This window comes from Mirounga leonina, unplaced genomic scaffold, assembly GCF_011800145.1.
Source record: "Mirounga leonina isolate KUSES-001 unplaced genomic scaffold, KU_Mleo_1.0 Mir_180, whole genome shotgun sequence".
Lineage (NCBI taxonomy): Eukaryota > Metazoa > Chordata > Mammalia > Carnivora > Phocidae > Mirounga > Mirounga leonina.
In genome coordinates, this window is record NW_023270469.1 from 12,648,502 (window position 1) to 12,675,728 (window position 27,227).

Here is a 27,227-nt window from a genome sequence, read left to right on the forward strand (position 1 = left end):
AGCCAGCCTGACGGGGCGCTTGGGTGGCTCAGTCAGTCAGGCATCCATCCGACTTGATTTTTGGCTCAGGTCCTGATCTCAGGGTCATGAGATCAAGCCCCGCATCAGGCTCTGTGCTCAGCATGGAGTCTGTGTGGGATTCTCTCTCTCTTCCTCCCCACCCCTGTCCCCCACACATACACTCTCTCTAAACAAATAAATCTTAAAAAAAAAAAAAAAAAAAAAAGCCAGCCTGGACCCCCACTTCTTACCAGCAGTGGAGGAGGCCTCTGGCTTCCACCCAGAGCCAAACCCCTTCCAGCTACCCAACCCTGAGCTGTGCACCAAACCAGAGGCTAGAGTGCTCCTCGGCCCATACAGCCCTCCAAACTCTTGTCACACCTCACCAGTGGCCAACTCTGGTACTCAAGGGGCAGCTTCTCCTCCTTCAAGGCACATTCCCCCACACCCTGCACCTCCTTCCGTTTCAGCCGGTTTCTTCTGCTTATGTCGGTCTAAGGAACAGGACACATTCAAGGCAATGCCGTCCCAAGCCCTCGACCCCAGGGGTCCACTACTCGGTGCAAAAGTCTTGCTCCTTTAAATTCACTGCCGAGAAGAACGACAATAGAACACTTTTCCAGATACAAAGGAGTTTGTTTTAGCTCAGATATAAATGAGTAGGCACAGCCCCTTGTCCGTTCTCTCAAGAGCAGACCAATTACATAGAAGGGAGTCACTAGCTGGCCTGCATAGGGTCCATCCCTTACAAGACAAAAGCTCCAAGTCCCGTTTTCCAGGCGAGTCCAGCTGAAAAGTCCTTTCCAACTTGGGAGTCAGGCCGCATTCGCAAGTTTCTTCGGGTCGTAGCTGGGAAGCACCAGCTCAAGTAGCAAAGTTTCTTTAACGGAAGTCTCTCAAAAACTGTTCGAACACAGCTGTCCAGTGCATTAGCTCTGTGCACGCCTCCTCGGATCCTGTCCAGCCCTCCGAGTTCTCAGCTCCGTGCAGTCTGGAAGCTGACGGCACGGGTCTTTTAGGGGACGGCGGCAGCTCGGCCCTCCGCGTCCGTCGTTGCCCAGGCTTCTGGTTCAGGACGGCGCGGCGGCGCCCCTCCGGCGGGCAGCCCGCACCAAGCACTGCTGCAGGACGGGGTAGAGGCGCTGGCAGCCCTCCAGGCCCAGGCGCACCGCCTCGGCCCAGCTCTCGGGCGGGCCGCCCTCCCCGCTGCCCAGCAGCCCGGCCACCTGGTTGAGCACAGGCATGAGCGCCACGGTGAGGCCGGCGGCGGCGTGCTCCTCCTCGAGTCGCGTGGGGTCCAGCAGCCAGGTGGGCGCCGGCTCCGGGGTGCGGCTCAGGCCGCAGCCCACCACCAGGTCGTACATCTCGACGCCCGCGTCGGCCAGGGCGAGCGCGGCGGCCGTGAGCGCGGCGGCCAGCGCCGAGCCGCCGTCCTCGAGCAGCAGCGCCGACACCTCGAGCTGCGCGCGCGGGTAGCGGCCCAGGCGCACCGCCGGCTCGAGCGCCTCCTGCAGGGCCAGCGCCAGCTCGCGCTCCTCCCCGCCGCCCGGGGGCGCGCGGCGCCGGCGGCCGGAGAAGGGCGCGCGGCGGAAGTCGCAGAGCAGGCGGCCGCGCAGCGCGGCCGGGGCCTCGCCGCCCGCTCCGGCCGGGCCGCCACCGCGCTCGCTGCCCTCGGCCTGCCGCGGGCCGGACACGGCGCACAGCACCTTGGTGCCTCCCGCCTCCAGGTAGGCCGAGCCCTTGGCCTGGCTCAGCAGCCCTGCGCGCGCGTACACGGGCCGCAGCCGCGTCGGGTCGCGGGCGGCGGGCGCCTCATCCTTGTCGGCCGCGTACAGCTGCGGCGGCTGCGACTCCTCGGGCCCGCGGATGCGGCGATGGTCCCCGGGCATGGCGGCGCCTGGCGTGCGAGCCGCTTCCGCCCGCCGACCCGGCCTCGCGCGCCTGTTCTTCCGCTCGCTTAAAGCCGCGCGCCCGCGCGAGGGCTGTCGGGATAGCGGCAGGCGGTGCCGCACCGCCCCCTGCCGTCCTGGAGGGAGAATAGCGAGCGCAGCCGAGCCCCGGGGCCGCAGCGAGGACTCTTGGGATCTCGATGGATGAAGGATGGACGGCCTGGGGGGCCTGCAGAAGTGGGAGCTGCGCCGGCCTGGCTAACCTCTAGCCTCTCGGGCCAGAGCAATCCCAGGCCGTATGTCTTTGTCCTTTCACTTGTGTAGGTTGTAATTATTTTAATTTTGCACTTATATGCGTGACTTTCTCATACATGTTCCTCTCTGCCTTCCCCCAAGAAGGCAATGGCCTTTTCTCTTCCTGCCATCATCAGTGCCCTGGCTGGCGTAATGCTTGTTGATGGATGAAACGGCCTCTCTGCTGCACTGGATTGTGTATTCTTTGTACCCCTGGGGGTCCTCACCTGGCATGTGTTTGTTGAAGCCAGGTCCTCAGGACCCTCCCCCTGCATGCTTCTCTCACTGCAAGCCGGTACAGTCCCTCACCCCCAGGCTGGTGACAGCCCCTGCGGCTTCTCCTAGCACAGACCCACTTTCCCCCTCCTTCTGAGTCAGTGGCACCGAGTGAACCTGGGCCCCACAGCCACCTCTTGTACCCAGCAAACGTGAAATCAGCCAGAGCCAGCACAAGCAAGCGGTACCTTTAAACCTTCCCCACACACGGTTTCCAAACCCAGCTGTCTTCAGATCTGAATGAAGGACTCAAGACCAGGCGGGTCCCAAACCTCACCCTTCATCTTCGGGTCAGGAAGCCAGGAATGATGGGTCAAAGGGGTGGGCATAGGCAACTACTGCACCCGAAGTACCCCCTGCAGCAGAGAAAACCTCTGACCTCCCCCAGACCACTCAACATCACGAGGCAGGGGAGGAGGGACACAGGCCTAAGAAATGCAGAGCTTCCCCTAGGAACTGCTTCCAGTAACCCCACGGCCCATCTTCTGTTCAATGAATGCCTCTCTCCATCTCACCCCCCCAATTCCCATTCTATGGGCCACCTCCACCGATGTCTTCAGGCAATCCCAGTGGCTATTCCCAAAGTTCAGGAGTCTGGAGCTGGACTTGGTGTGGACCGCAAGCCGAAGCCAGTGGGAGCCACAGGCTGTCAAGTGGGGGCTCGTACGGGAGGCGGGTGGTTAAGAGAACACATGGCGTCATCAGGTATTGCACAGAGTCCTTTTATTCTCTGCAGCAAAAAGGATCCCTCCCTACAGACCCAGACCCTCAGGCCCGCAAAGAACTCTATCTACAGACACGAGCAGGACGATGATAAACAGCAATCCTGGGGTAGTGGTTTTAGACGATGGCGCTGGTGTGTAGGGCTTAGGGCAGAAATGTAATGTGTGCCATGAGTCATAGGCCAGCTCCCAGGTGAGTGAGTTCCAGTTACTGCTGGGTTAGGAGGACAGGCGGGGGTTTTTAAGGGTCCCAAGATTCCAAAGTCCTCGTGGCAGATGGAGAGCTGGCTGGACGGATGCATCGGGTGAAGGAAGGCTGCTTCCCAGCGGAAGCTGCCCCCACCCCTCAGTTCTTCACATCTCCCAGGCGGAGCTGGGCAAAGGAAGTGGCCAGCTGCAGGGCCTCCTGCAGGCAGCCCACATTCTTGCCTGTGGCCTGAGCAGACACATCTTTGCCACCACCTTTGCCGTCCATCAGGCCTGACACCTGCTGCACCCACTCACTGGCTTTCAGGCCCCTGTTGGCTGCATTCTGGAAGACAGGAGAAGTGGGAGTCAGGACAGAAGACGAGACTGAGGAAGACATGGAGAGGGGACGAAATGAAAAAGGATGGGGGAGCCGCAGAGCCCCACTCCTGCCCTCCTGGGTGCTGCCGCCAGGGCTGAGGCACACGGAGTTGCCAAGCCAGGTATCACCACAGTGAAACGTGTCCAAGGAGAGGGCCTGAGAGTGGGGGTGCCGGAGGAGGTGACAAACGGGGCCAGGAGGATGGCTGTTTCTAACTGGCTGCACACTCAAAAGGGTCTTGGCAAACAACTGTAAGAACCACCAAGCTTCCAACACCACTCCCCACGGGCACAGGGCTGCAGGGTATTCTGACCTGGGGGACTTGACACAGGCACGTTATCTTGCCAGCTTCATTGTCCACTGTGAAGAGCATGGCAGAGGTCTGAGGGGAATGCGTCTTGAAGAGCTTCAAGGCTTCATTCAGGGCCTGTGGGGAAAGCTGCTGTCAGGCCAGGCCTGGGGAAGGGGAGCCATGCTCTCCACCATGCAGCGAGTCTGCAGAGCCCAGTTCTCTGAGCACCCCCTGCCACCCTTCCCCTTCTAAGAGCAGGTGCTGGTCCCAGGAGACTGTACGGGGAAGAGGACCCAAGCACAAGGCCCTGCCCACACTCCCAGCTCTGAGGTTTGTCTTCAATCCCCAGGAGCTGTAGCTCTCCAGCCACCAGATCCCTCCGTGGCTCAGCCTAACCTCAATCCCAGAGAGTGGGCCCTCAGACTACCACTCCACCACTCCACTCAGAGCCACAAAGAGTGGGCCCTCAGACTACCACTCCACCACTCCACTCAGAGGCACAAAGCTCACACTTCAGCCACCAGAGGGCTGAGGTCCCAAGAGGAGACAAGCAGTGGACAGGCACAGAGCGGCACGTGGAGTCCCAGGCCCCCCCAGCCCCCCCCCCCCCGGTTGCCTTGGCTGAGGCACCGCTCTCCATCTCCAAGATGACAAGGGGCTGGTTGGGGTTGCTGTCAATGAGCTGCTTTGTCTTCTCCAACACCTGCGAGGAAATCCAGAAGAGAGGCTCAGGTCAAAGGCCCAGACAGCTCACTACACAGTCTCCGCTGGGTGAGTCCTCAGACTCCCTTCCAGCCACCAGCATGGCAGCACTCACTCGCTTCTGGACATCGGCTTTACTAGCCCGGTCTAGGTCATCCATGATCTTCTTCAGGGATTTGAGATCCTCCCGGAATTCATCCTTCTGCCACTGGGGGATGACCGCAGTGGCCAGGGCCTGGAACCAGAACCAGAATACCACTGGAATCTAGACCACAAGGAGCTAGGATATGAGGCCCAAGCCTATCCCACCCTTCTGGCTTTGAACACCAAAGTGTTCCCTGACTAGTATCCAGAAGGAAAGAGAAAACAAAAAACAAGAAGGTATCCAGTAGCCTGGAGACCACTCTATGAGCAACTACGGCAGCTGTACCAATTAGGGCGAGAGAGAAAGGGGCAGACAGAGAGAGCTGGGACCCCCTGTAAGAGCTGGTCCCTACCAGGCAGTGAACACAGCCTATGATGGGCTCACGGGAAGCCTCCACATATTAACAGACATGAGAGATGAGAAGGCCTGGACACAGTGGGCACCCCTTCCCTCAACCCCCTCAACACTGGTGCGCACTCCTGCTTACAACAGGCCCTGCCATCGGCAGTGGGGGCAGCAAGCAGATTCCAGGGGTCCGCAGACCAGGATCCACAGAGCCCCCTTTGCAAGGCTGCCAGACAACAGAAGTCAGTTCAAAGAGCCACTGCACTGAGAACCAGGACCTGAGACGTCTTCAGGGCGTGTCTGATGTATCAGCCCCGAGCAGGGCCTGAGAAGGGAGGCCGCCCCTACCTCACCAAGGTCAGCGATCTCCCTCTGCACATCCTTATTTGGCGCAGTCTGGGCCTTCACTTTGGCCTCCGTGACAGAGAGAGTGTTCTTCAAGCTCTCTGCTTTCCTGAGGGCCTGGAGAGGGACAGAGTTGTAAACCTGGTCAGGTAACTTTCAGCTTCAGTGCCATCTGTAAACTGTGGCAAGCACTGAAGGCAGGTTATGGAACAACACACCCCCAAGTCACCAGAAGTTTCTCTGCCTTCAGGGAGCAAGTGTTGGCCGCCTCATGCCCCAGGAAGGAGCACCCTCCTCACACATCTGACCAGCGGAAAGGCTGCACTACCTCAGGCTCAGGGGATAACCAAGAACCCCCAAGTCAGCAGCCCTTCTCACCCCAACGAAATGATCGATCCGCAAGCCTCAGAGCCCTCAGGCCCCAGCCACAGTCCCCACCCCGGGGCAACTATCCCCATACGCTGTGTGTCTTGAACTAGGCATGCACCCCCAGGGAGACATGAATGCTGGGGGCACTGGAAGCTACAGCCAAATTATGCCTTACCCTCCTAGAGACAGATAGATGATGGGGTCAATGGCAGAATTTACACATATTTTTAAAGATTAAACACAGTACAGCTAAGCAGTCCTGGGCGGTGGTGGCTCTCTTCTGACAGGTGGGGGTCCCTGGAGGACAGTTCGGGGGGAGCACTGTACTTCCAATTCTGAGCACAGCAGCTACGGAACCGTCTACACTCCAGGTTCACAGACTGTGCTCCTCCTGCCTTGTTCAAATAAGCCACAAGCCACAAACCGCCACGCTCACCTTCTGGGCTTCGGCCCCTGTGACGGCAACAATCCTCCGGATGCCCTTGGCAATAGCTTCTTCACTCACAATCACAAAAGCTCCCGTGTGACTTGAATTCCGCAGGTGCCTAAATGGCAGAGCACAAAGTCCACGGTGACAAGAGGGCCCACACACCCTGGACCTTACCACGCCCGGGAGCCCGTGGTGAGGGCCTGAGGTCTCTGAAGTTCCGGGAAGCTCCCTCAAGGGGACGGTGGGAAGAGGCCCTTCACGTGGATTTCAGGGGAGGACTCAGGCCAGGAAGCCCAGGAAAGTGAGAGAAAGCCTAGCTGGGGCTGAGAACACACTGACACTGAGCAAAACACCACCTTTCTGAGCTTCAGTGTTCTCATGTATAAAATGCAGAGAAGTCTCCCTCACGGGACTACTGTGAAACTCAAATGAGATCAAACAAAAGTGCTTTGTTATCCTTAATGCCCAACAGAACGTTCCTGCCGGCAGGCTCTACATTCATTCCTATTTCTGGTCCTCTTTGGAAGAAACTATATTCTTCTGTCCCTGCCACTAGCTGAGAATATCCAAGAATTACCTTTAAAATCTCACCACAATCCTGTAAAAAGGTTTTATTCCCCAGGCGCTCAGAGCACCTCAAAAGCTCATTAGCTTTCAGTCACTGTGAGAGTGGTGTAAAGGCTGTGCAAGCAGCTTCCTGTGCTCTCAAGAAGGTAGAAAGAGGCATTAATAAGGCAGAGTGGGACTCAGGTGAAAGCCCAATTCAGCTGGGCAGAGGGAGGCCAGGAATGTGGTGCCCCAGATCCCTACCCCATCCTCCACACATGCCCCTGTTCCCTGCCTGCTGCTTGCAGGAGGCCCCAGATGGGCTCTACCATGGCCTTAAGAATGTTCTTCTCAACAAGATTCCCCTGCAAGCAGGAAGGTCCCAGGCCACCACACCGTCCCAAAATGACCCCAAGGGCTACAGACGACTCCAAGTTGGAAGAAACAAGTGGCTCTTGCAAGCCAACCTGAGCTGGGTGTGCTGTGGGGCCTGACACAGAGGCCCTGAGACAATGGGGTTCATGAATCCCCAGGAATGGAGAAAGGCTAGGACCAGCTCAGGAGCTTGGTGAGTGCTCCACGGCCTTCCTGAATCCTGAATTCACAGGCCTTCTTGTCAGATCAGCCCAGGACACAAGAGCAAGCAACCATGAACTAAAAGTTAAGATCATGCTTTTCCCCGTCCTAGGAAGAATATTTCATCACAAACCTAGGAAATGTCAATGTCGAACACCAAGGGGTCTGACAGGAGCACAGGACCCTAAAGTCCTTGGGAATGTTGTCTGGGAAGTATATTTCTGAGAACTTCATTTCGACCTTAGAAAAATAAGAGTGGGTCTAGCCTATTACTCACATCCTCCCAGGAGAGCACCAAATTAACAAGAAGCGAGTCCATCCACTGCTCCCCCTGATGTACTCACGTTCCCCCACAGAACTCAACAGAAGTGAGCGAGCCAGCAGGGCCAGAGGGGTCATCCAACAGCTCGGACACTGGGACCCCAATGGAGACGACTCGCACAGGGTCAGGATAGGTTTCATCAAACACAGCCCGTAGGCCCTGGATGGCTTTAGCTGCTGCCAGGGGACAATCCTGGGTGTAGACAGGCTGCCAGGGAAAAAAGACAGAAAACAGCTGGGAAAAGATCTTCTCTGGAGGTGCAGGAGGAAGTGGCAGAGGCAGCCCAATCTTACAGGCAGGACTCTGGTTTCTAGTCCTAGCTCTCATCACGTGCCCTGAGCCTCCTGAAATAAGGCACCACATGTGAAGTCAAGGAGATCAAAATAGGAATTTCCAATTATTTTGCTAAACTGCGAACCAAATCTTATATGGATGTGCTACATGTGAAGAAGACAGAACCAGAAGAGCTCTGGAGGGAGTGGAGCGAAGACCTCCCTCCGCTCCCTCCCCAGAGGCCCTAAGGCCCCTCCATGGGATGCCACCACTCCCTACTCCCCGTGCAGTTGAGAATCACTGCTTCAAACAAATCTGTGTGCTCGGCAGGATGTGGTCCAATGAGGAAGAGCATCAGGACTGAGGAGAAGGCTCCACGGAGAGAAGTGCCGGTGCAGGAAGGAGCGGGGCTCACGATCCAAGGGCTGACGCGCAATCCGACCTACCTTGGCTGCCTCGATCATCCCACTGGCAATCTCTTCAGCCTTCTTGATCTGCTGGGTGGACATGGCTCCCTTGGCAGTGAAGTCAAACCGAAGGCGGTCAGGAGCAACCAGGGAGCCTCTCTGGTCAGCTTCCCCAAGCACGGAGCGCAGAGCGAAGTTCAGGATGTGTGTGGCTGTGTGGTTGCTCATGATGGGCCTCCGTCGGGCCTGTGAAAGGCAGGGACGGCTGGTGGAGAGGCCTGCCAGTCATCCCCCAACACCTGATCTCTCCTTCCCCACTGCTGGAATTTTAAGCTGGACATGTGGCTGCCCGGAATAAGGGCTACATTTCCCTGCTTCCCTTGTAGCTAACTGTGGCCATCTGACTACATTCTGGTCAGTGGGTTGTGAGCACATGTGATACACACCCTTAAAAGGGAAGGAACATGCCTTCCCCTTCCTCTTTCCCACTGCCTAGAATAAGAACTAAGAGTTGGCAAATTATGGCCTGTGGGCCAAAATCCAGCCTTTTGTCCGTTTTTATAAACGGGTTTATTGGAACACAGCCATACCCATGTGTTGTATATATATTATCTACAACATGAGAGATTGTGATTGAGATGGTATGGCTCACAAAACCAAAAGTATTTACTATCTGGAACTTTCCAAAAACAAACAATAAAGTTTGTCAACTCCTGGACTAGAAATGGATCCAGTGGCTACCTTCTTGGACTATGAAATCAAGGGCAACACCCCAGGAATGAGGATAGAAAAACAAGCAAGGAAAAGCTGGGGCCTACGACTTGGTGGGGCAGAGCCTCTGTATCAGCTTGGACTTTGAGAAACACATTTCTACCTTGTTTTAAGCTATTGTTATTTGGAGCTCGTTCACATGAACAGAACCTATTTCTTAATTAATACAGGACCCCGGACTCCTGAAGAAGTATTCATGGTTAATCTGGAGAAAGGTGATCCATGAGACGAGTCTATAAATCTCAACTAAAGTCACTGTCATCTGGGGCACCTGGCTGGCTCAGATGGAAGAGCGGGTGAATCCTGATCTCAGGGTTATGAGTTTGAGCCCCACGCTGGGTGTAGGTTACTTAAAATAAATAAATAGAATAAAATAAAATCACGGCATCTGACTTGAGAACATATCCATTTAATAACTCACAGTTGCACCCCTCATAAAATGTTCTCCTGCATCAGACTTAGAATATTCTATCTATTCACAATTTCACTTAGGAGTTACAATCATGACTGGACCAATTTAAAGCCAAAGGAGATGAATTCTTTTCATAACATGTATCAAGTCACCATGACCTACACTTGAAATATCTTGGAATTTTATATGTCAACTATACCTCGATAAAGCTGATATTTAAATTAAAAAAGGAGAGGATTACTAACCAGGTCCAGTGCCAAGCAGCATAACATAACTCACCTCGTCAATAAACAGCCAGACCTGGTCCCCAACTCTCAGGCTGCCGTAGATGGTCCCTATGTGCAGCACATACCCTCCTCGCACCTGAGCGTTCTTCACTGTGAACTCTGTTTTCTAAGAGGAGTCCAGGAGGAGAACAATATGTAAATAAACCCAGATATATATATACATATATGTGTGTATATATATGATAGCCTCTCTTTATATATACATATTACATTCTCTAAGCCCCTCCTTACTAGTGTGTGTGTATACCCTTATACATACATTATACCATTAATACCATTATAGTTATTGTATATGTATACATGCACCATTATCCACTGAAAATTAATAAAAAGGAACCACACTGACCCGGAGCCCGGTGGCTAGAAGAAGCTCCAGCAGGAGCAGTAGTCAATTTCAGAAAGAATTGTCAATTACAGAACCAAGCAGAATCTCAACAGGAAAGAACCATCAAGTACAGGCCCTAACAAGGAAAGATGCACACTGTATCTTTCCTAGGAGAAATCAACTACCCCTGCAACTCAGCCAATGAGAAACCATCATCACCCCAGAATTGTGATTTTCTCCGAGGGACTTGCCTTTAAAACAACCCCTCCCAACTTCCTCCTCCTCCTTCTCCATGAAATGTCAGTCCCTCTCCTTCCTTTGCTGGACTTGCCTGTGGTTTTGCCATAGCTTGCGTGTCCCAAATTGGCAATTCTCTGCAATTTCCCAATAAACTCACTTTTCCTGGTAAAATAACGGTTTCATTTTTACAGTTTAACCATAGCTATTTACCATTAAATATACAGACCACTTTATATGTGTACAAATATATGCATATATAATATACACAGAAACACAGACGTTCCCTTAAGGAGCATCTTAGAGAATTTAAAACCATCGTAAGGAACCTGAAGCCCATGAGACAAGGTAACTCATCCAAGATCACAGAGTCAGCAATGGCAAAACTAGAGGCTGAGGCTTCTGCAAGGAAGTCTGCCCTCCAGAGAGCTACCTCTTCTTATTAATGAGGAAAGCCTGGAGGAATCCAGGATCAACCAGTGCAGCCCGACCACAGGGATCCTGCTAAGTGGGACCTAATGGCAGTGGGATCAGTGGTACAAGACTCAGCTCCCTTGGCCTCAGAAACACTGACGATGGACCACACCCAAAGATCGGTTATGTCTGCTCCCCAAGGCCAAGAGTGTGAGGAGCCAGAAAAGCTACCCCAGGCCAGGCCCGGCCCTCTGTTGGACGCGCCCATCCCTGGCTAACAAGGATGAACTGCCGGCTCACATCTTCACTGTTGTCCTCAACCTTCACCAGGTAGCCTTCATCATAGGTCTGCCCGCCTTGCTCAGCATAGAAACAGGTCTTGTCCAGCACCACGCCACACTCCTGGCCCGTGGACACTTCTTCCACAAACATCTTATCCCTGCGCAGGGCCAGCACTGTAGCCACCGCGCTCTCGAAGGCTGCACAGAAGGGGAAAGTAGGGTCAATGACTTCTTTCACACATTCGTGGTCTTCATCTGCTGGATGCTATTTCTCAAACTCTCCTTAGGTCTTAATTGTCTAATTTTATTTTACAAGCAAGACCATTAGACTCCACAAAAAGGCTTAACAGCAGGGAATGTTAACAGCCAGCAGAGTGACCTTGGGACCGAGAGGCTTTCCAGGGGAGACTTTCACATCACTGGGACAGTTCTGGCCACTCTGTCTCTGAGCTATTGAACAGTAACCTAGCAAATCTGAGAAGTATTTAGGAGTAGTAATACATTCCCTACTTCCAAGGTCAATTCACGAAGAATGTACTCATTTTGTGGGCTTGCTTGGATAGATTCAGGGATCTCTGCTGAATCGAAGAAGCGAAAACACGTATTGCCTGTTTCTTTCTTTTGATTCTTAACTTTAATTTACTTACTTAAATTAAGTAATCTCTGTACCCAGTGTGGGGCTTGAACTCATGACCCCAAGATCAACAGTTACATGATCTACCGAGCCAGCCAGGCACCAGCCAGGCACCCCTAGACTGCCGCTATCCTGATGCAAAATTCAACAGCCACTGAACATTGTATCAATGCCAATTTCCTGGTTTCCTGAAAGGTGTTACAATTAGGGTAACTGGGTAAAGAGTACGAAGACTGTCCCTAAGTTTTTTCACAACGTCCTATGAATCTATAATTATTCCAAAATGAAGAGGTAGAAAATTAGTTGCCCTGGGTCTCTAGAAGTATAAAATTATAGAACATGACTCCACAGCACTCCAGGAGAGGCTCTGTCAAACACCCCAGGTTCCTAATCTGGAGACTCAGCCGAGGTACCCACAGTAACACACGAACGTACCGTAGCTCCCACTGGAGTCTGAATGGTAATTATATTTTGGGGAATCGTTTGTTGCTTCCAGACCCTTCTCCCGGAGCTCTTCAATAGCATAGATGTCCAGCATAATGAGGTCTTCCCCACCAGCTCCCTTGCCCTGTGATTTCAGCTGCCAGGAAAAGAAATAACCAAAAGTTATCCTAATGTGGGAAAAAGAATTCCGAAGGACTCCAAATTGCTAAACTAAGCCCAATAAAAAGCTCTAGAACAGTTTTTCAGTCTCAGCACTACCAACATTTGGAGCCAGGTTAATTCTTTGTTCTAGGAGGCTGTCCACTGTAGGATGTTAAGCAGCATCCTTGACATCTACCCACTTAATGCTGGTGGCATCCCACCCTCAGCTGTGAAAACCAAAAAATAACTTCATACATTACTGCCAAATATCCCCTGGGGTCAAACTGCCCCTGCTTGACACTCACTGGTCTTGGGAAAAATAGAATTCCAAAGACTTTAATGGAAGGAAACTCTTGTTCTTTGCTGCCAAGTCCTGCCTTGTTTGGTGTTGGGTTTCCTGCTCACTCCCCAAATTCTTTACCTGGGCCAGTTTCCTCTCCTCTTCAAATCCATCCATATCCACCACCAGGCCCTTCTCTTCAGCAATCAGTCCAGTGAGATCCACTGGAAACCCATAGGTGTCATAGAGGAGCCAAGCAGTGTCCCCTACACAGCACAAAGGAACTGTGTAATAATGACACAGGAAGCCCCCTCCTTTGCCACCCCAAGCCCTTCCCAAAGGAAGCTGGCAGTGACAGAAGGAACTGAAGACAAGGCAAGTTAATATTGATTCTGTTCACTTGTCCAGAAAATCCATCAACTCTTTCAGAATTGACCTGGAGGAAGTACAAGAGGTCTCCTGGTAAAGTTCTGTTTCTTTTTTTTTTTTTTAAAGATTTTATTTATTTATTTGAGAGAGAGAGAATGAGAGACAGAGAGCATGAGAGGGAGGAAGGTCAGAGGGAGAAGCATACTGCCTGCCGAACAGGGAGCCCGATGCGGGACTTGATCCAGGGACTCCAGGATCATGACCTGAGCCGAAGGCAGTCACTTAACCAACTGAGCCACCCAGGCGCCCCCTAAAGTTCTGTTTCTTAATCGGAACACAAGTGTGTTCAGTTTGTGGAAATTGATCAGGTTTTCCCCTTGTTCATTATACTGCAATACAAATTAAAAAAATTTTTTTTCTGGAATTTTCCAGTCTAGAAAAAACAAAAAAGAAAAAAAGCCAAGTTGCACAACACTACATACCATATATTCCCATTTTTGCTGGAAAACACATACACAGGCCCCTACATACATGTGTATGCAAATAGAAAAAAGCCCTGAGTAGTTATACAACAAACTCTTAAGAACTGTTACCTCTGAGAAATGAGTTTAGGAAAGAGAATCTTCATTTTTAACTTCTGTGTTATTTAAATACTTTACCACAATAACATATTACTTTTACAATTTTACTATAAACCCCATTTTATACCAAAAGCAGTATAACCAAGCTATCCTTAGCCCTTGGGAGACACGGGACTCCACTGTCAATTTTGAAAAAGGGCTTGCCTCTTCTGGAAAGATGAACCAGCCTGGATGAAGATAGAAACAAACCGGTCCTTACCAGGAATGGTTTTACAATCTCCCAGGCTCTGTATTTTCCGGTCCAAGATGCGGCGCCCTCTGCTGAGAGTCTTGAGAAACTGCACTTCTTCTTCATTAATGATGTCCTTCACCATATCTGGGTCCTTCTTCAGCTCAGGAAATGCATCTCCCTGCCAAAGGGGAAACAGAGACGTGGGCTCAATGAAGACAGGGACCATCCCATGACCCCCCTAAAAACTCTCATTAACAGTATGCTAACTCCCACCCCATCCCTCTAAGCTATGTGCATTAGGAGAACAGAAGTTAAGCAGGGAGATACACCTACCAAGGACTGGACGACAACATCTACTAATGTGGCAAAGAACCCCCTGCTGGCATTGAGTTTCTCATGGGAATATCGAACAGCCCGGCGGAGAATCCGTCTCAACACATACCTGAAACAGGCAGAAGACCACCTCCTCTAGACAACCTTCCCAGCTAGGCATTTTGTAATAGGGCTTTTGGAATTCTCCCCAAAGCAACATGACCAGCTTTTTGTCTTTCTCTTTCAGAGACTTTCTTTTATCCTAAGACCTTTTTGTGATCCCCAGAGGTCATTAACATTAATCCCAGCACAAAACTCAGGAATATACCCACAAATATGCATCAAGGGGAACCCTGGTTTTTTTTTCTACCACATCCTGCTGACCCAGAGATGGAGGCAAGTTCAGCCCACATGGCTGATGACCCAAATCCCAGGTCCTGCCTATCAGTAATAAAATTACCCAGGGCTAATCAGTATCTACCCCATCCCACCCTGCCAATATCCTACCAGACAACCTAAAATACAATCTCTATCTTATCTTGTACTTAACAGCAAAGATTTACTATAGTGGAACTCTGTAACCCAAGCTAAAACTCTCTTAATCCCTAAAAAAATATAGGGATCCCTCCAACCACCTAAAAGACAAAGAAAACAAGAATAAAGAATGGCTTTAAGTTCCACAGAGAGTCATCAAACTCAGATTGGCAGTCCTAACTGTGCCCCGTGTGTAACAGACTTACCCCCGCCCTGTGTTGTCAGGTCGGCCACCATCGGCCAATGCCACGGTGATGGTCCGGGCATGGTCAGCCAGTACCCGATAGGCCATATCGATCCCATCGGCATCATCAGCACCAACTTTCCCAGCGTATGGCCGGGCACCTGTGCCCTACAGATAAAAACCAGGAGACGGCTCATTAAGAAGCACCCTTCTGACACTGCCTTGCCCTAGAAGATTCCAAGAGGACTGAGCAGGCATGGGGGGGCAGGATGACCCTCTTGCCAGATCTTTTAACACCAAGAAAGAGGACAGCAAGAGTAAAGAGCCTCCGTCAGGTCCCTGCACTCAACAAACCACAGTGCCTTGTGCTCAAGAGCCTCTTAGGTTATTAACAATTAAACTGACAGGGGCACCTGGGTGGCTCAGTCGTTAAGCGTCTGCCTTCGGCTCGGGTCATGATCCCAGAGTCCTGGGATCGAGCCCCGCGTTGGGCTCCCTGCTCGGCGGGAAGCCTGCTTCTCCCTCTCCCACTCCCCCTGCTTGTGTTCCCTCTCTTGCTGGTCTCCCTCTGTCAAATAAATAAATAAAATCTTTAAAAACAAAAAACAATTAAACTGACAGATAGTCACAGGTACCCTTAGCTGGCAAAGATAGGATTATTTTATCTTTGACAGTATTGCTAAGAGTCCAACCTAGAAACCTCCAGACGTCTGCAATGTTTGCAATAGGACCAGTACCTTCTGAATGGCTTCGAAGTAAGGAACAAAAAGGTCAGTGTCATAGTTGGACATCTTATTCTGCAGTACTGACACCAGTCGCTCCAGACCCATCCCTGTGTCGATGCTTTTCTTAGGAAGAGGTTTCAAAATGCCATCGCCTTCCCTGCAGGATCCAGAGAAAGAGGAAGTTGAAACAAGGACTCTAAGTGCCACCTTTTTCCACTGGTTAAAACTCGGCTATGTAGCACAGATTACAGGCTCTGACTATTTGTCATCTGCCTCTGCCTGATTTGGTGGGAGGAGAGTGGAGGGGAAAAGGGACGAAGTACTCTGGGGCCTATTAAAGAGTGAGGCAGGCACTTGGTGGCTCAGTTGGTTAAGCATTTGCCTTCGGCTCAGGTCATGACCCCAGAGTCCTGGGATGGAGCCCCGCATTGGGCTTCCTGCTTAGTGGGGAGTCTGCTTCTCCCTCTGCCTCTGCTGTTCCCTCCCACTTGTGCTCTCTCACTTTCTCTCACTCAAATAAATAAAATCTTAAAAAAAAAAAAAAGTGAGGCAAGCCTCAAGCAAATGAGCTTTTTTTTTAACTAATTTTTTAAAAGATTTTATTTATTTATTTATTTGACAGAGAGAGAGGGAGAAAGAACGAGCAGGGGGAATGGCAGGCAGAGGGGGAAGCAGGCTCCCAGCCCAACTGAGCTACCCAGGCGTCCCGGAAATGAGCTTTAAAATCGCAGTCCATAGCGGTGCCTGGGTGGCTCAGTTGGTTAAGCATCCGACTCCTGGTTTCGGCTTAGGTCATGATCTCATAGTTGTGGGACTGAGCCCCGCATCAGGATCTGCACTCAGTGCGGAGTCTGCTTCAGATTCTCTCTCCCTCTCTCCCCCACTCTGTCTGTCTCTGTGTCAAATAAATAAAATAAATAAAATCTTAAAAAATTCAAATAAAATAAAATTGCAGTCCAAATTACCGCAAAAATGACATTATAGGAATAGTCCTGAAGCAGGTACTATGTGGAATAAAACTAATTTACAAAAGATGAGGTCCAGCCGTGTCTCAGAGATCAGAGGGAAAGAAAACCTGAGAGATAAAATCTAAATAATGTCCACAGATCCCCTGATGCCTTTAGTGCCTGCTTTAGCTCTGCTCCACTGTCCCCAAAGACGAGGATGAGAAGATAGCCTTGTGCTCTGAGTTCCTCCTTCGCTACTTGGCTTAGGGAAAGGTGCTGCTATTAGCAACAACAGTTCAGGGCCCCAAGGCCACCTGTTATACTGGATGAACACAAGGTTCCAAATCTCCAGCACATTGGGGTCATCCTGGTTGACGAGGTGTGCAGCATCCCGGCCACCAATCCGGTCATAGTGGATCTCACTGCAGGGACCACATGGGCCTGTGTCACCCATCTCCCAGAAGTTATCCTTCATGTTGCCAGGGAGGATTTTGGTGTCATCCAGCCTGCGGAGAGTAGGGAAGATAAGCCCAGTTACAACCATTGACAAGGATTCTGCCCAGATTTGCATCCACTACAAAAGGAGATCCTTCTTCATTTCTATTAAAAAAAAAAAAAAAAAAAAAAAAGGCGCCCTCCTTGGCAATGACTAATGCTGAGCCTGCACAGCAGGGACTAAAGAAGCAGGACAGGATTCTCAGGAGTGACTACAAGAGAATATAAAATATACATAAGTATACAAAATATCATAACTAAATAAAAATGGGAAAAGATAAGGATAGAGCCTAGAAAGGAACACATGAAAATGAAAACATCTATGCTCAATATGACCAAAATTTAAGCAAATATTTTTGTAAATGTTCCTTCATTTTATTTTTTATTTTACTTATTTATTTTTTTAAAGATTTTATTTATTCATCTGAGACATAGAGATAGAGAGAGAGAGCATGAGAGGGAGAGAGGCAGAGGGAGAGGGAGAAACAGGCTTCTCGCTGAGCCAGGAGCCTGACGTGGGGCTTGATCCCAGGACCCTGGGATCATGACCTGAGCCGAAGGCAGACGCTTAACCATCTGAGCCACCCAGGTCCCCTGTTCCTTCATTTTAAAAAATGGAAACACTAGAAGCATTAAAACGCCTGCTGGGTATTTCAAGTCACTTTTCTATGCCCCAATTTAGTCAAGTTTTTCACCTTAAAATGATAACAAAAGGAATTTAGTAAGATTAAAATTATTTCTAAAATATTGAACTCTGCTGAGAGCTGCTAGGTAACTAGCACTCAGAAAAGATTGTGCACAATGGATAAACAGAGTCCAGATATACAGAAGCCAAGCAAAACAGGATTCCCGGGATGCCTGAGTGGCTCAGTCGTTAAGCGTCTGCCTTCGGCTCGGGTCATGATCCTGGGGTCCTGGGATCGAGCCCCACATCGGGCTCCCTGCTCCGCTGGAAGCCTGCTTCTCCCTCTCCCACTCCCCCTGCTGTGTTCCTGCTCTCGCTGTCTCTTTCTCTGGCAAATAAATAAATAAAATCTTAAAAAACAAAAACAAAAACAAAACAGGATTCCCAATCAAGAGTAGTATTTAAGGTCCAAGTGTGTTACTGCTCTAAATGTCCAAGTACATGGAGACCACAGAATCTAACCAAGGAGGGGTTTCAGACCAAGTACCAGGGGAAGCTGGATTGGAATACTATTACTAGAGTAAAAGTAATTAATTAATAAATGAATGAAACAAAGAAACTGTGCTAAGTGTAATAAAAAGCTATGCCTTTTTTAAGAATTAAAGTAAAAAGCATAAGAAAATGAACAGGGCGCCTGGGTGCCTCAGTCAGTTAAGTGTCTGACTCTTGGTTTTGGCTCAGGTCATCATCAAGCCCTGTGTTTGGCTCCCTGCTCATCATGGAGCCTGCTTGAGATTCTCTCTCCCTCTCCCTCTGCCCCTCCCCCTACTCACCTCTGTCACTCTCAAACAATTCTTAAAAAAAAAAAAGAAAGAAAAAGAAAGAAAGAAAAAGGCAACAAATGCACCAAAGGATAATTGCTCCCAGTCACTCCCCCCTCCACCTCAAAATGCATAGCCCAAAACAGGAAATGGCAATGCACTCCAAGCCCTAATACCCCACTATGGCACCAAGTCAGAAATCACTTCATTCCTCCACACTCAACATTGGAGATGCATTCTTACCCCAAGTTTTGCCAAATCTGTTTGCACTCCAGGTCTGGTTCTAAGCCAGCTGCTTCATCCCCACCAAAGTAAGTAACGTAAAGTCTCTCAACTGGAATGCCAAACTCTTGGGTGAGAAGCTCCAGAGCCATCTTACATGCCAATTCCTACCAAAAGAACAAAAAGAAAGATGTGGAATGTGGCCAAACCAAAATCTATTTAGTCTGAGTAGAAACAGTCCAGATCCTAGGAACACAAATATAAAACTATAACATCTTCACTATCAACCCAAATTCAGGATCAATTTATACAAGACATCCAAAACATACTCTGAAATCATCAAATGCTAGGCACTGCTTCCAGGAAGTCTTAGTAGATCTCCTCTTTGAGCTTACCTTGAAGTAATCTCCAAAAGACCAGGATCCCAACATCTCAAAGAAGGTGTGATGATAGACATCCTTGCCCACATCATCTAGATCATTGTGTTTGCCCCCAGCCCGGATGCATTTCTGGGTATTGGCAGCTCTGCTCAGCTTGGCCATAGGGTGAGATGGGTCAATAGTGTTCAGAAAGATGGGTTTGAACTAAAAAAGAAAGGGAACGTTTCAGCTTTGACAGAGTTGCAGATCTATCAGGGGGAGACATGGTGGCAGGAAGAGACCACACAGAAACTGTTCAGTTTGTGATTTAATTAGCCTGGAATACAGAAACCCACGAGGCACATGGCCTGCTGGGGCCACGGCAGAAGCAGCCTATCTTGGAACAGCTTCTCCCTGGTCCTAGTTCTCAAACGGTCCCCACCATTGCCAGCAACACCACCTGTACCAGGGAAACACCTGCTGGATCTGTGGTAACAGTCAGAGGTTGATGCGGTGAAATCCAAGCTTCCTCAGGAGTCTCTGGTGGTCAGGGCTTATAACATCTTTCTCGAAGAACTTTTTCTAAAAGTGATGTGTTGGGGGCACCTGGATGGCTCAGTCGGTAGGGCAAGCAACTCTTGATCTCAGAGTCATGAGTTCAAGCCCCACGATGGGCACAGGACTTACTTAAGAAGAAAATAAATAAATTTTAAAAAGTGATGTGCGGGCTTAATGGTGATAAGGAAGAAAAAAAATTGAGATCTATTAAGGGAGTAAAATCAGCACAACTTGGGGTGCCTGGGTGGCTCAGTCGTTAAGCATCTGCCTTCAGCTCAGGTCATGATCCCAGGGTCCTGGGATCGAGCCCTGCATCGGGCTCCCTGCTCAGCCAGGAGCTGCTTCTCCCTCTCCCACTCCCCTTGCTTGTGTTCCCTCTCTCGCAGTGTCTCCGTCTGTCAAATAGATAAATAAAATCTTTAAAAAAAAAAAAAAATCAGCACAACTTGATGAACGGCTGATGTGTAGAGAGAAGGTATTATTTTGCTCTGAGGATTTATCAAGTTATACTTTGATGTATCATTGTTATGTAACTTTGCTTTATTTTCCCACTAGACCTGACCAATTTGGTAACCACTAGTCACCTATGACTTGTACAATTAATTAAAATGAAATTATTGGTAATTAATTAAAATTTTTTAAAAACAAAAAATTCTGTTCCTCAGTCACATTAGCTCAATAACCATGCATGGGGTGCCTGGCTGGCTCAGTCAGTGGAGCATGCAACTTCCGATCTCAGGGTTGTAAGTTCGAGTCCCATGCCGGGTGTAGAGATTACTTAAATAAATAAATAAATAATTTAAAAACCTAAAAAAGGGTGCCTGGGTGGCTCAATTGCTTAAGCGACTGCCTTCGGCTCAGGTCATGATCCTGGAGTCCCGGGATCGAGTCCCACGTTGGGCTCCCTGCTCAGCAGGGAGTCTGCTTCTCTCTCTGACCCTCCCCCCTCTCATGCTCTCTCTCCATCTCATTCTCTCTGTCTCAAATAAATAAAATCTTAAAAAAAAAACAAAAACCATCACGCATGGCTGGTGGCTGCCATATTGGGCACCCGGCTATAGAACATTACCATTATTGTGGAAGTTCCATTTGACAGTTCTAAACTAGACCATGAACTCCTTAAAAGCAAAAACTTTATTACTTATCTTTGTATATCCAGTACCTAGCAAAGTACCTGAAAAAGGGCAGATGCCTAATAAATACTATTTTTAAACTTTTTTTTTTTTTTTTAAAGGAGCAAAAACCCATCAAGGTGTTTCTGATTAAGAGATGGTATAGCACAAAAGTTAAGCAAACAACTACTGGGTTCCAATCTACACTCCAGCATTCACCAGCTATGTCAGCTTCGGCAATTTACTTGAGTTGTCAGCACATCAATACAGAGTGAGGATTAAATGAGTCAGTTTACGTAAAAGACGGAGAACAGTGCCTGGCACATAGTACGTGTGACACACAACAGTCTAATAATTCCTGTTACTCAGAGAATGTTCGGACACCGGACTCCCATGGTTCCTCTAACAAGTACAGTCGGCACATGTGGGAGAAGACAAAACTCATGCCTAGGAATGCCAGAGTAGAACAGAACCTTCCCAGTGTTCCAAAAACCCACCCCCTTGCAAGTCCACATAAAATTAGTGTCCCCTATTCCAGGTGTAGACAAAGGACTCGACTCACACACATAATTGAAAACGTGTGTATAATTGTAAGTTAATGTTATACAAGACAGAAAATGTTCCCACTGGGGCGCCTGGGTGGCTCAGTTGGTTAAGTGTCTGCCTTTGGCTCGGGTCATGATCCCAGGGTCCTGGGATTCCTGCTCAGCAGAGTCTGCTTCTGACCCTCCCCTGTACTCAAGTTCTCGCTGGCTCTCTCTCTCTCTAATGAATAAATTAAAAGTCTTTTTTTTTTTTTTTTTAAGATTTTATTTATTTGCGAGAGAGAGAATGAGAGAGAGAGAGCATGAGAGGGAGGAGGGTCAGAGGGAGAAGCAGACTCCCCGCTGAGCAGGGAGCCCGATGTGGGACTCGATTCCGGGACTCCAGGATCATGACCTGAGCCGAAGGCAGTCGCTTAACCAACTGAGCCACCCAGGCGCCCCGAATAAATTAAAAGTCTTAAAAAAAAAAGAAAGAAAGAAAGAAAGAAAATGTTCCCACTGCTTCTAATTTTCTATGCCAGGAAAGAAAAGAAAATGTCAACTTATCACTTAGTGCAGAGTGAGACACATTCTAAGGGCCAGTCGGTCCACTGGGCTAAAGAGCATTCCAAGAAAACCACCAAAGGAAAGCCCTGAAGACACTATGTAACCCGAATCCACTTCCAGTCCACAATCAGCCTGATAAACAGTGTTCACTATCACAACCAAACTTTCAAATTATCTTTTATAGCTCAACTGCCCCAAACATAAATCCTACTAATAAAGTTTCATCAGTAATGGATCCAAATTGGCATTGGTGGCAGAAGCTTCAAGAAAGAGTTTAAAAGGGCGCCTGGGTGGCTCAGTTGGTTGAGCAACTGCTTTCGGCTCAGGTCATGATCCTGGAGTCCCTGGATTGAGTCCCACATCGGGCTCCCTGCTCGGCAAGGAGTCTGCTTCTCCCTCTGACCCTCCCCCCTCTCCTGTGCTCTCTCTCTCTCATTCTGTCTCAAATAGATAAATAAAATCTTTAAAAAAAAAAAAAAAAAAAGAGTTTAAAAAAAAATCAATATGGGCACCTGGGGGGCTCAGTCTGTTAGGCATCTGACTCTTAGATTTTGGCTGAAGTCATAATCTCAGGGTCCTGGGATCAAGCCCCATGTGGGGTTCCAAGCTCAGCGGAGAGTCTGCTTGAAATTCTCCCTTCCTCTCCCACTACCCCTCCCACCCACCCCCACACACGCACACATTCTCTCTCTAAATAAATAAATCTTTACAATTAAAAAAATAAAAATAATAGAAAAGTTAAAAAAAATCAAAAAAGGTGCATGGCTCAGAATGGGAATGAAAGCAAAGCTTTGAAAAGAATCTTGAAGTACTCACTTATTTTATGAAGAAAAAAACAAGGGGGGGGGGGTGCCTGGGTGGTTCAGTCCATTAAGCATCTGCCTTTGGCTAAGATCATGATTATCAGAATCCTGGGATGGAGCCCCCCGTTGGGCTCCCTGCTCAGTGAAGAGCCTGCTTCTCCCTCTCCTGCTCCCCCTGCTTGTGCTCTCTCTCTCTCAAATAAATAAATAAAATCTTTAAAAAAAAAAAGAAAAGAAAAAGATCTAGAAAAAAACAAAGAAAATGAAGACTTGAAGGAGAATCACGGTAGCTGGGTCAATAGGTCTCTTCAAAGCTCAGCAAGATTAACCTAGCCAATGACTCTAAAAAAACACAGCTTTTTCCTTAGAATAATAAAAGCAAAACTTCATACAGACTAGGGGCACCTGGTGGCTGAGTCAGTAGGACATGTAACTCTTGAACCTCAGGGTCATAAGTTCAAGCCCCACGCTGGGCATAGAACTTACTTAAAAAAAAAAAAAGTTAAAAAAAAGAAGGGGCGCCTGGGTGGTTCAGTCGTTGAGCATCTGCCTTTGGCTCAGGTCATGATCCCAGGGTCCTGGGATCGAACCCCGCATCGGGATCCCTGCTCTGCGGGAAGCCTGCTTCTCTCTCTCCCACTCCCCTTGCTTGTGTTCCCTCTCTCCCTGTGTCTCTTTCTGTGAAATAAATAAATAAAATCTTAAAAAAAAAGGAAAGAAAAAGGAAAAAACCCTTACCTGGTTCATGCCCGCATTGGCAAAGAGCAAAGTGGGATCATCCAATGGGATGGTGGCAGATGAGTGAACATAGGTGTGCTCATTTCTCTTGAAGAAATCTATAAATCGCTGCCGGATTTCACTTGCTGTTAGGGTCGAGTCCATCTTGAAAATAACCCTATTGAACTAACCACAGAAAAAATGAAGGAAAATGAGGGGGAATTGAAACTAAGAGATAGGTAGGCATTACACAAGACTCCTGGCTTCTCAGGCCAAGTCAAAGCAGGACACTGGTAAGCTGTTTGATCCTCAAACCTCTATGTTGTAACATCCAAGGCTAAAATCATTATCGAAGCAAAACTTGCTGCACCAGCATACAAGAGCTCCACGTGCTCTTCCTTCCCATGCCAACCTCAACAGGTTCAATATACCAACACATCAAGTAGAGCAGGAGTGTTTTCTTCATGTCTTCATTTATTCCGAAATATGAAGATGTACACCGCATCCTCTGTGCCAAGGCCCAGGCCAGGAATTAGGAAAAGGGAATAAAAACCTCATGGTTTACAATCCAGCAGAGAAGCCTACTAGGGCTGGGGGGATGCTCAGGAGACCTGGGTTCCAGTCCTAGCTGTAAACCCTTACGGAGTCACTTCACCTCACCAACAAATGGAGGGGTCCATACGAGATGAACTCTAAGGCCCCCTCCAGCTCTGTGTTCATCTACGTGCCTAGACTCTTGCAAAGTCCCATTATCCCGAAAGCCAGGGTCTCTAGGTTTGGCCTGACCATCTTGGGGAGGCTGCTGTCAACAGCAGTGGACCTGGGGACGGGCCTAGTTATACAAGGGACTGCCTGCAAGCAGGACTATACCTGCCTCCACCCCGCCTGAGCACCCCCAGAACAACTGGCAGGCTGACTGCTACCTTCCCAGCTATTAGATTACTACGAGGTGAGGATGTTGCAGCCACCGTGAGGAGGTCAGCTCAGAGCCAGAGAGAAAGGGGTTCAGAAGAGAGAGAAATTTAGGAAGTGAAACAACTTGACAATTTCAAAGCCCTTTCACATCCATTACGATTTCCCTGAGAGGCCGGTTGGAGAAAAGTGACAGCCCTTGGCCGGCAGGTGCCAGCCACTGGCATGGTGCCGTAGAGCCATCAGCACTGGGAAAATGGGAACCCTCTGGCTGACATTAGTCTCTAGAGTTCAAGACCCAACTCTAACCATAAAAAAGTCACTTTGTCCCAAATTTGTTTCCTTTTTTTGTTTTTCGGGTTTTTTTTTAAAGATTTATTTATTTTTTTTAAGATTTTATTTATTTATTTGAGAGAGAGAGAATGAGAGAGAGCGAGTACATGAGAGGGGGGAGGGTCAGAGGGAGAAGCAGGCTCCCTGCCGAGCAGGGAGCCCGATGCGGGACTCGATCCAGAGACTCCAGGATCATGACCTGAGCCAAGGCAGTCGCTCAACCAACTGAGCCACCCAGGCGCCCTAAAGATTTATTTTTTGAGAGAGAGAGAGAGAGAGAACAAACACAGGGGCACAAGTGTGGGGGAGGGGCAGAGGGAGAAGCAAACTCCCTGCTGAGCAGGGAGCCTGATGTGGGGCTTCGATCCCAGAACTCTGAGATCATGATCTAAGCGGAAGGCAGACGCTTAACCCACTGAGCCCTGTTTCTTTTGTAAAAAAGTAGTATCTAACTCTGCCTACCCCACCCGGCTGTCTTGAGACTCAAAACCCATCAGTTATTTGCAAGCAACTTGTAAACTGGAAAGCACTAAAGGAACATGGATGCTATTACTTCAAGTCACTTAGTGCAAAGTTGTTTTTTCCCTTCTAAGGAAGATGAAGATGTACACAGTGATTTATGGTTAATCACAATTTCAAATGATTAATTCACAATTCAATCAACTCATTACTCAAACCAAAGCCCTTTGGCCAAAAAGATGGTGAAACACTGGCTGAAAGAGCCCAAGAGCAGACCAAAACTCCCACAGATAAGGACTTTTATGTCCTTGCAAAGGAGTCAAGGCTAGGGTTTTTAGAAACTTTGCCACACCACATCCCTCATCATGACTCTCAATGAATCTTAATGGTGGCAAAAATGAATGTACAGTGCCAGTTCTGACTGAGGAACATCTGAGCAGTTTCAAAATGTTCCCTGCTCCTCCTCTAAACAGGCTGAGGTAAATAAGCTGTATTCCAAAAGACTCGTAAATCTCCCATTTTGCTTACTCATTCAACATATATAAATGCATACTGTGCCAGGAACCAAGATGAATGAGTCTATGCCCTCAACGGGGAGACAGTCATATAGAAAGAACTGCAAAATGATGTAAGGATCCAATATATTCACTATAAGCCCTACAGAGGCAGGGACTCTTAAAAGCCATGTCACCATCACAAATTCATTTATTCAATATATACTGGAACGCTGTATATATTGTATATCCACTGGAAGGTGGCAGACAGGATGGAGATTCTACTTCCCAGCAGAGGCTGAATCACACCAGCCTTTGGGTTTAAGGCTCCAGTGGTAGAACCTTTCAATGTGCTCTTCATTTGCCAAGTAAGCTGTCTGCCCTACCCCACTCTTGCCCATTTCCTCGTTAATTCCTCAATTTTGATATATCAATTCCGAAGACACTGATTTAAGGAAGACTTCTCCTTCTTGATCCCAGATTCTCCCTATCTTTTTTTTTCCTCATAGCTCCAAGTGTCTTCCTTTATAACTTCCACACCCATTGGACTGCTTGCTCCATGTCCATCTCCCCCATCAGGCTGTAAGTTCCACCCCCGTGAGAATCATGACTGGCTTTTGCTCACCATAGGGGAACAGCTTCAACCTCTAGTACAACGATTGCTAAATAAGTATTTCAGGATTAGTATGGTCCTTTAATAGCAAACTGTTAGCGAACTTAAAGCACACCGGGAAATGCAGGCTCTCTTTAAAAGTAATAGCAGAACATGATGGGGCATAGGAAGTGCTTCCAGATGAACCTGAACCAGTACCAGCTAGTTTTAAGACTTCAGGAAACGGCTCATAGGGGAATTACACCCATCTAGACCACCCTCGCGCCCCAACCCCCACAACCTCCTCGCCCGCCCCTGGGGGATTAAAACCTCAGCTTTGGGCGGGTAGTCAATGGCAACCGTGATCCTCCCAAGGTCTTGGTCCTCGGCAAGGCCACCCGCGGCCACTCCGCCACCGGCGCCTTAGGGGGCTACAATATGCCTCTCTCCCGCTGCGCTGTAGCCAGGCGGCTGTCCCGGCCCCGAGTCCAGTCCAGGCCCCGGTTCCAGTCCAGGCCCCGGTTCCAGAGGCCTCGTGGAGCCTGGCCCCAGGGACCCGCTGGGGCGGCTGCGCTTTCAGGCCCCCGACCCAGCAGCTCTAGCGGCGCCGCAAAACTCTCCGAGGCCCATCTGCTTCTCCCGAGGGTCGCCGTCCCTAACTCTTCCCTCATAGCCCACCACCCTGAGCCAGAGGTTACCTGTTCCCGCAGACGCGCAGCGGCACCCGCCAGGAGTCTCAACAGACCGCAACCCGCACAGCGCTCCCCAATCAGAGCGCCCCGATGGAAAGTGCCCCGCCTAGATTTACCGTTACGAGACACTTATTGGTCATCCAACATGCCAATCAACTCGAGCACGAATCAGCTTACTAGTTGTTTTCCGGGAAGGCGGCTCTAAGTTGGCTGATGCAATGGACGGGAAAAGAAGGGCTGGGATACATTACGTGACCGGGTAGGATGTGGGCTTCTGGAGGTCGGCATTTTGGTTTGCAAAGTCCTAATAGTTGACCTGGTTAATAAAGGT

General features: G+C 49.2%; 2 protein-coding genes across 4 annotated transcripts in view; both read right to left on the reverse strand.

The window, feature by feature from the left end:
• Positions 1-615: 615 nt before the first annotated feature.
• Positions 616-1,948, reverse strand: EXOSC6 (exosome component 6). Its single transcript, XM_035024792.1, has one exon. It carries the CDS (start codon positions 1,887-1,889, stop codon positions 1,071-1,073), a length of 819 nt encoding a protein of 272 aa, XP_034880683.1. The 5' UTR covers positions 1,890-1,948; the 3' UTR covers positions 616-1,070.
• A 1,209-nt stretch (positions 1,949-3,157) lies between these two features.
• AARS1 (alanyl-tRNA synthetase 1) overlaps positions 3,158-27,227 on the reverse strand; it is a 62,164-nt gene continuing 38,094 nt past the window's right edge. Inside the window, exons 1-21 of one of the 3 annotated variants that reach the window (XM_035024794.1) lie at positions 26,903-26,994; positions 23,436-23,600; positions 19,170-19,358; positions 18,796-18,941; positions 16,926-17,117; positions 15,677-15,821; positions 14,962-15,107; positions 14,243-14,351; positions 13,937-14,087; positions 12,869-12,993; positions 12,298-12,442; positions 11,248-11,426; positions 9,964-10,077; positions 8,541-8,747; positions 7,844-8,028; positions 6,384-6,492; positions 5,582-5,695; positions 4,859-4,978; positions 4,658-4,744; positions 4,063-4,176; positions 3,158-3,713 (exon numbers count right to left, since the gene is read on the reverse strand). In XM_035024794.1, the coding sequence (XP_034880685.1) occupies positions 3,528-3,713; positions 4,063-4,176; positions 4,658-4,744; positions 4,859-4,978; positions 5,582-5,695; positions 6,384-6,492; positions 7,844-8,028; positions 8,541-8,747; positions 9,964-10,077; positions 11,248-11,426; positions 12,298-12,442; positions 12,869-12,993; positions 13,937-14,087; positions 14,243-14,351; positions 14,962-15,107; positions 15,677-15,821; positions 16,926-17,117; positions 18,796-18,941; positions 19,170-19,358; positions 23,436-23,579 (2,907 nt within the window). In that variant the 5' untranslated portion in view covers positions 23,580-23,600; positions 26,903-26,994 and the 3' untranslated portion in view covers positions 3,158-3,527. Of the gene's footprint in view, positions 3,714-4,062; positions 4,177-4,657; positions 4,745-4,858; positions 4,979-5,581; positions 5,696-6,383; positions 6,493-7,843; positions 8,029-8,540; positions 8,748-9,963; positions 10,078-11,247; positions 11,427-12,297; positions 12,443-12,868; positions 12,994-13,936; positions 14,088-14,242; positions 14,352-14,961; positions 15,108-15,676; positions 15,822-16,925; positions 17,118-18,795; positions 18,942-19,169; positions 19,359-23,435; positions 23,601-26,534; positions 26,620-26,902; positions 26,995-27,227 lie in introns of those variants that run through there. The other 2 variants (XM_035024796.1, XM_035024795.1) reach the window with 2 other exon arrangements.

Bases quoted from the DNA above. Each gene is read 5' to 3' on its own strand.
- EXOSC6 (XM_035024792.1), bottom strand. From the start codon at position 1,889: ATGCCCGGGGACCATCGCCGCATCCGCGGGCCCGAGGAGTCGCAGCCG.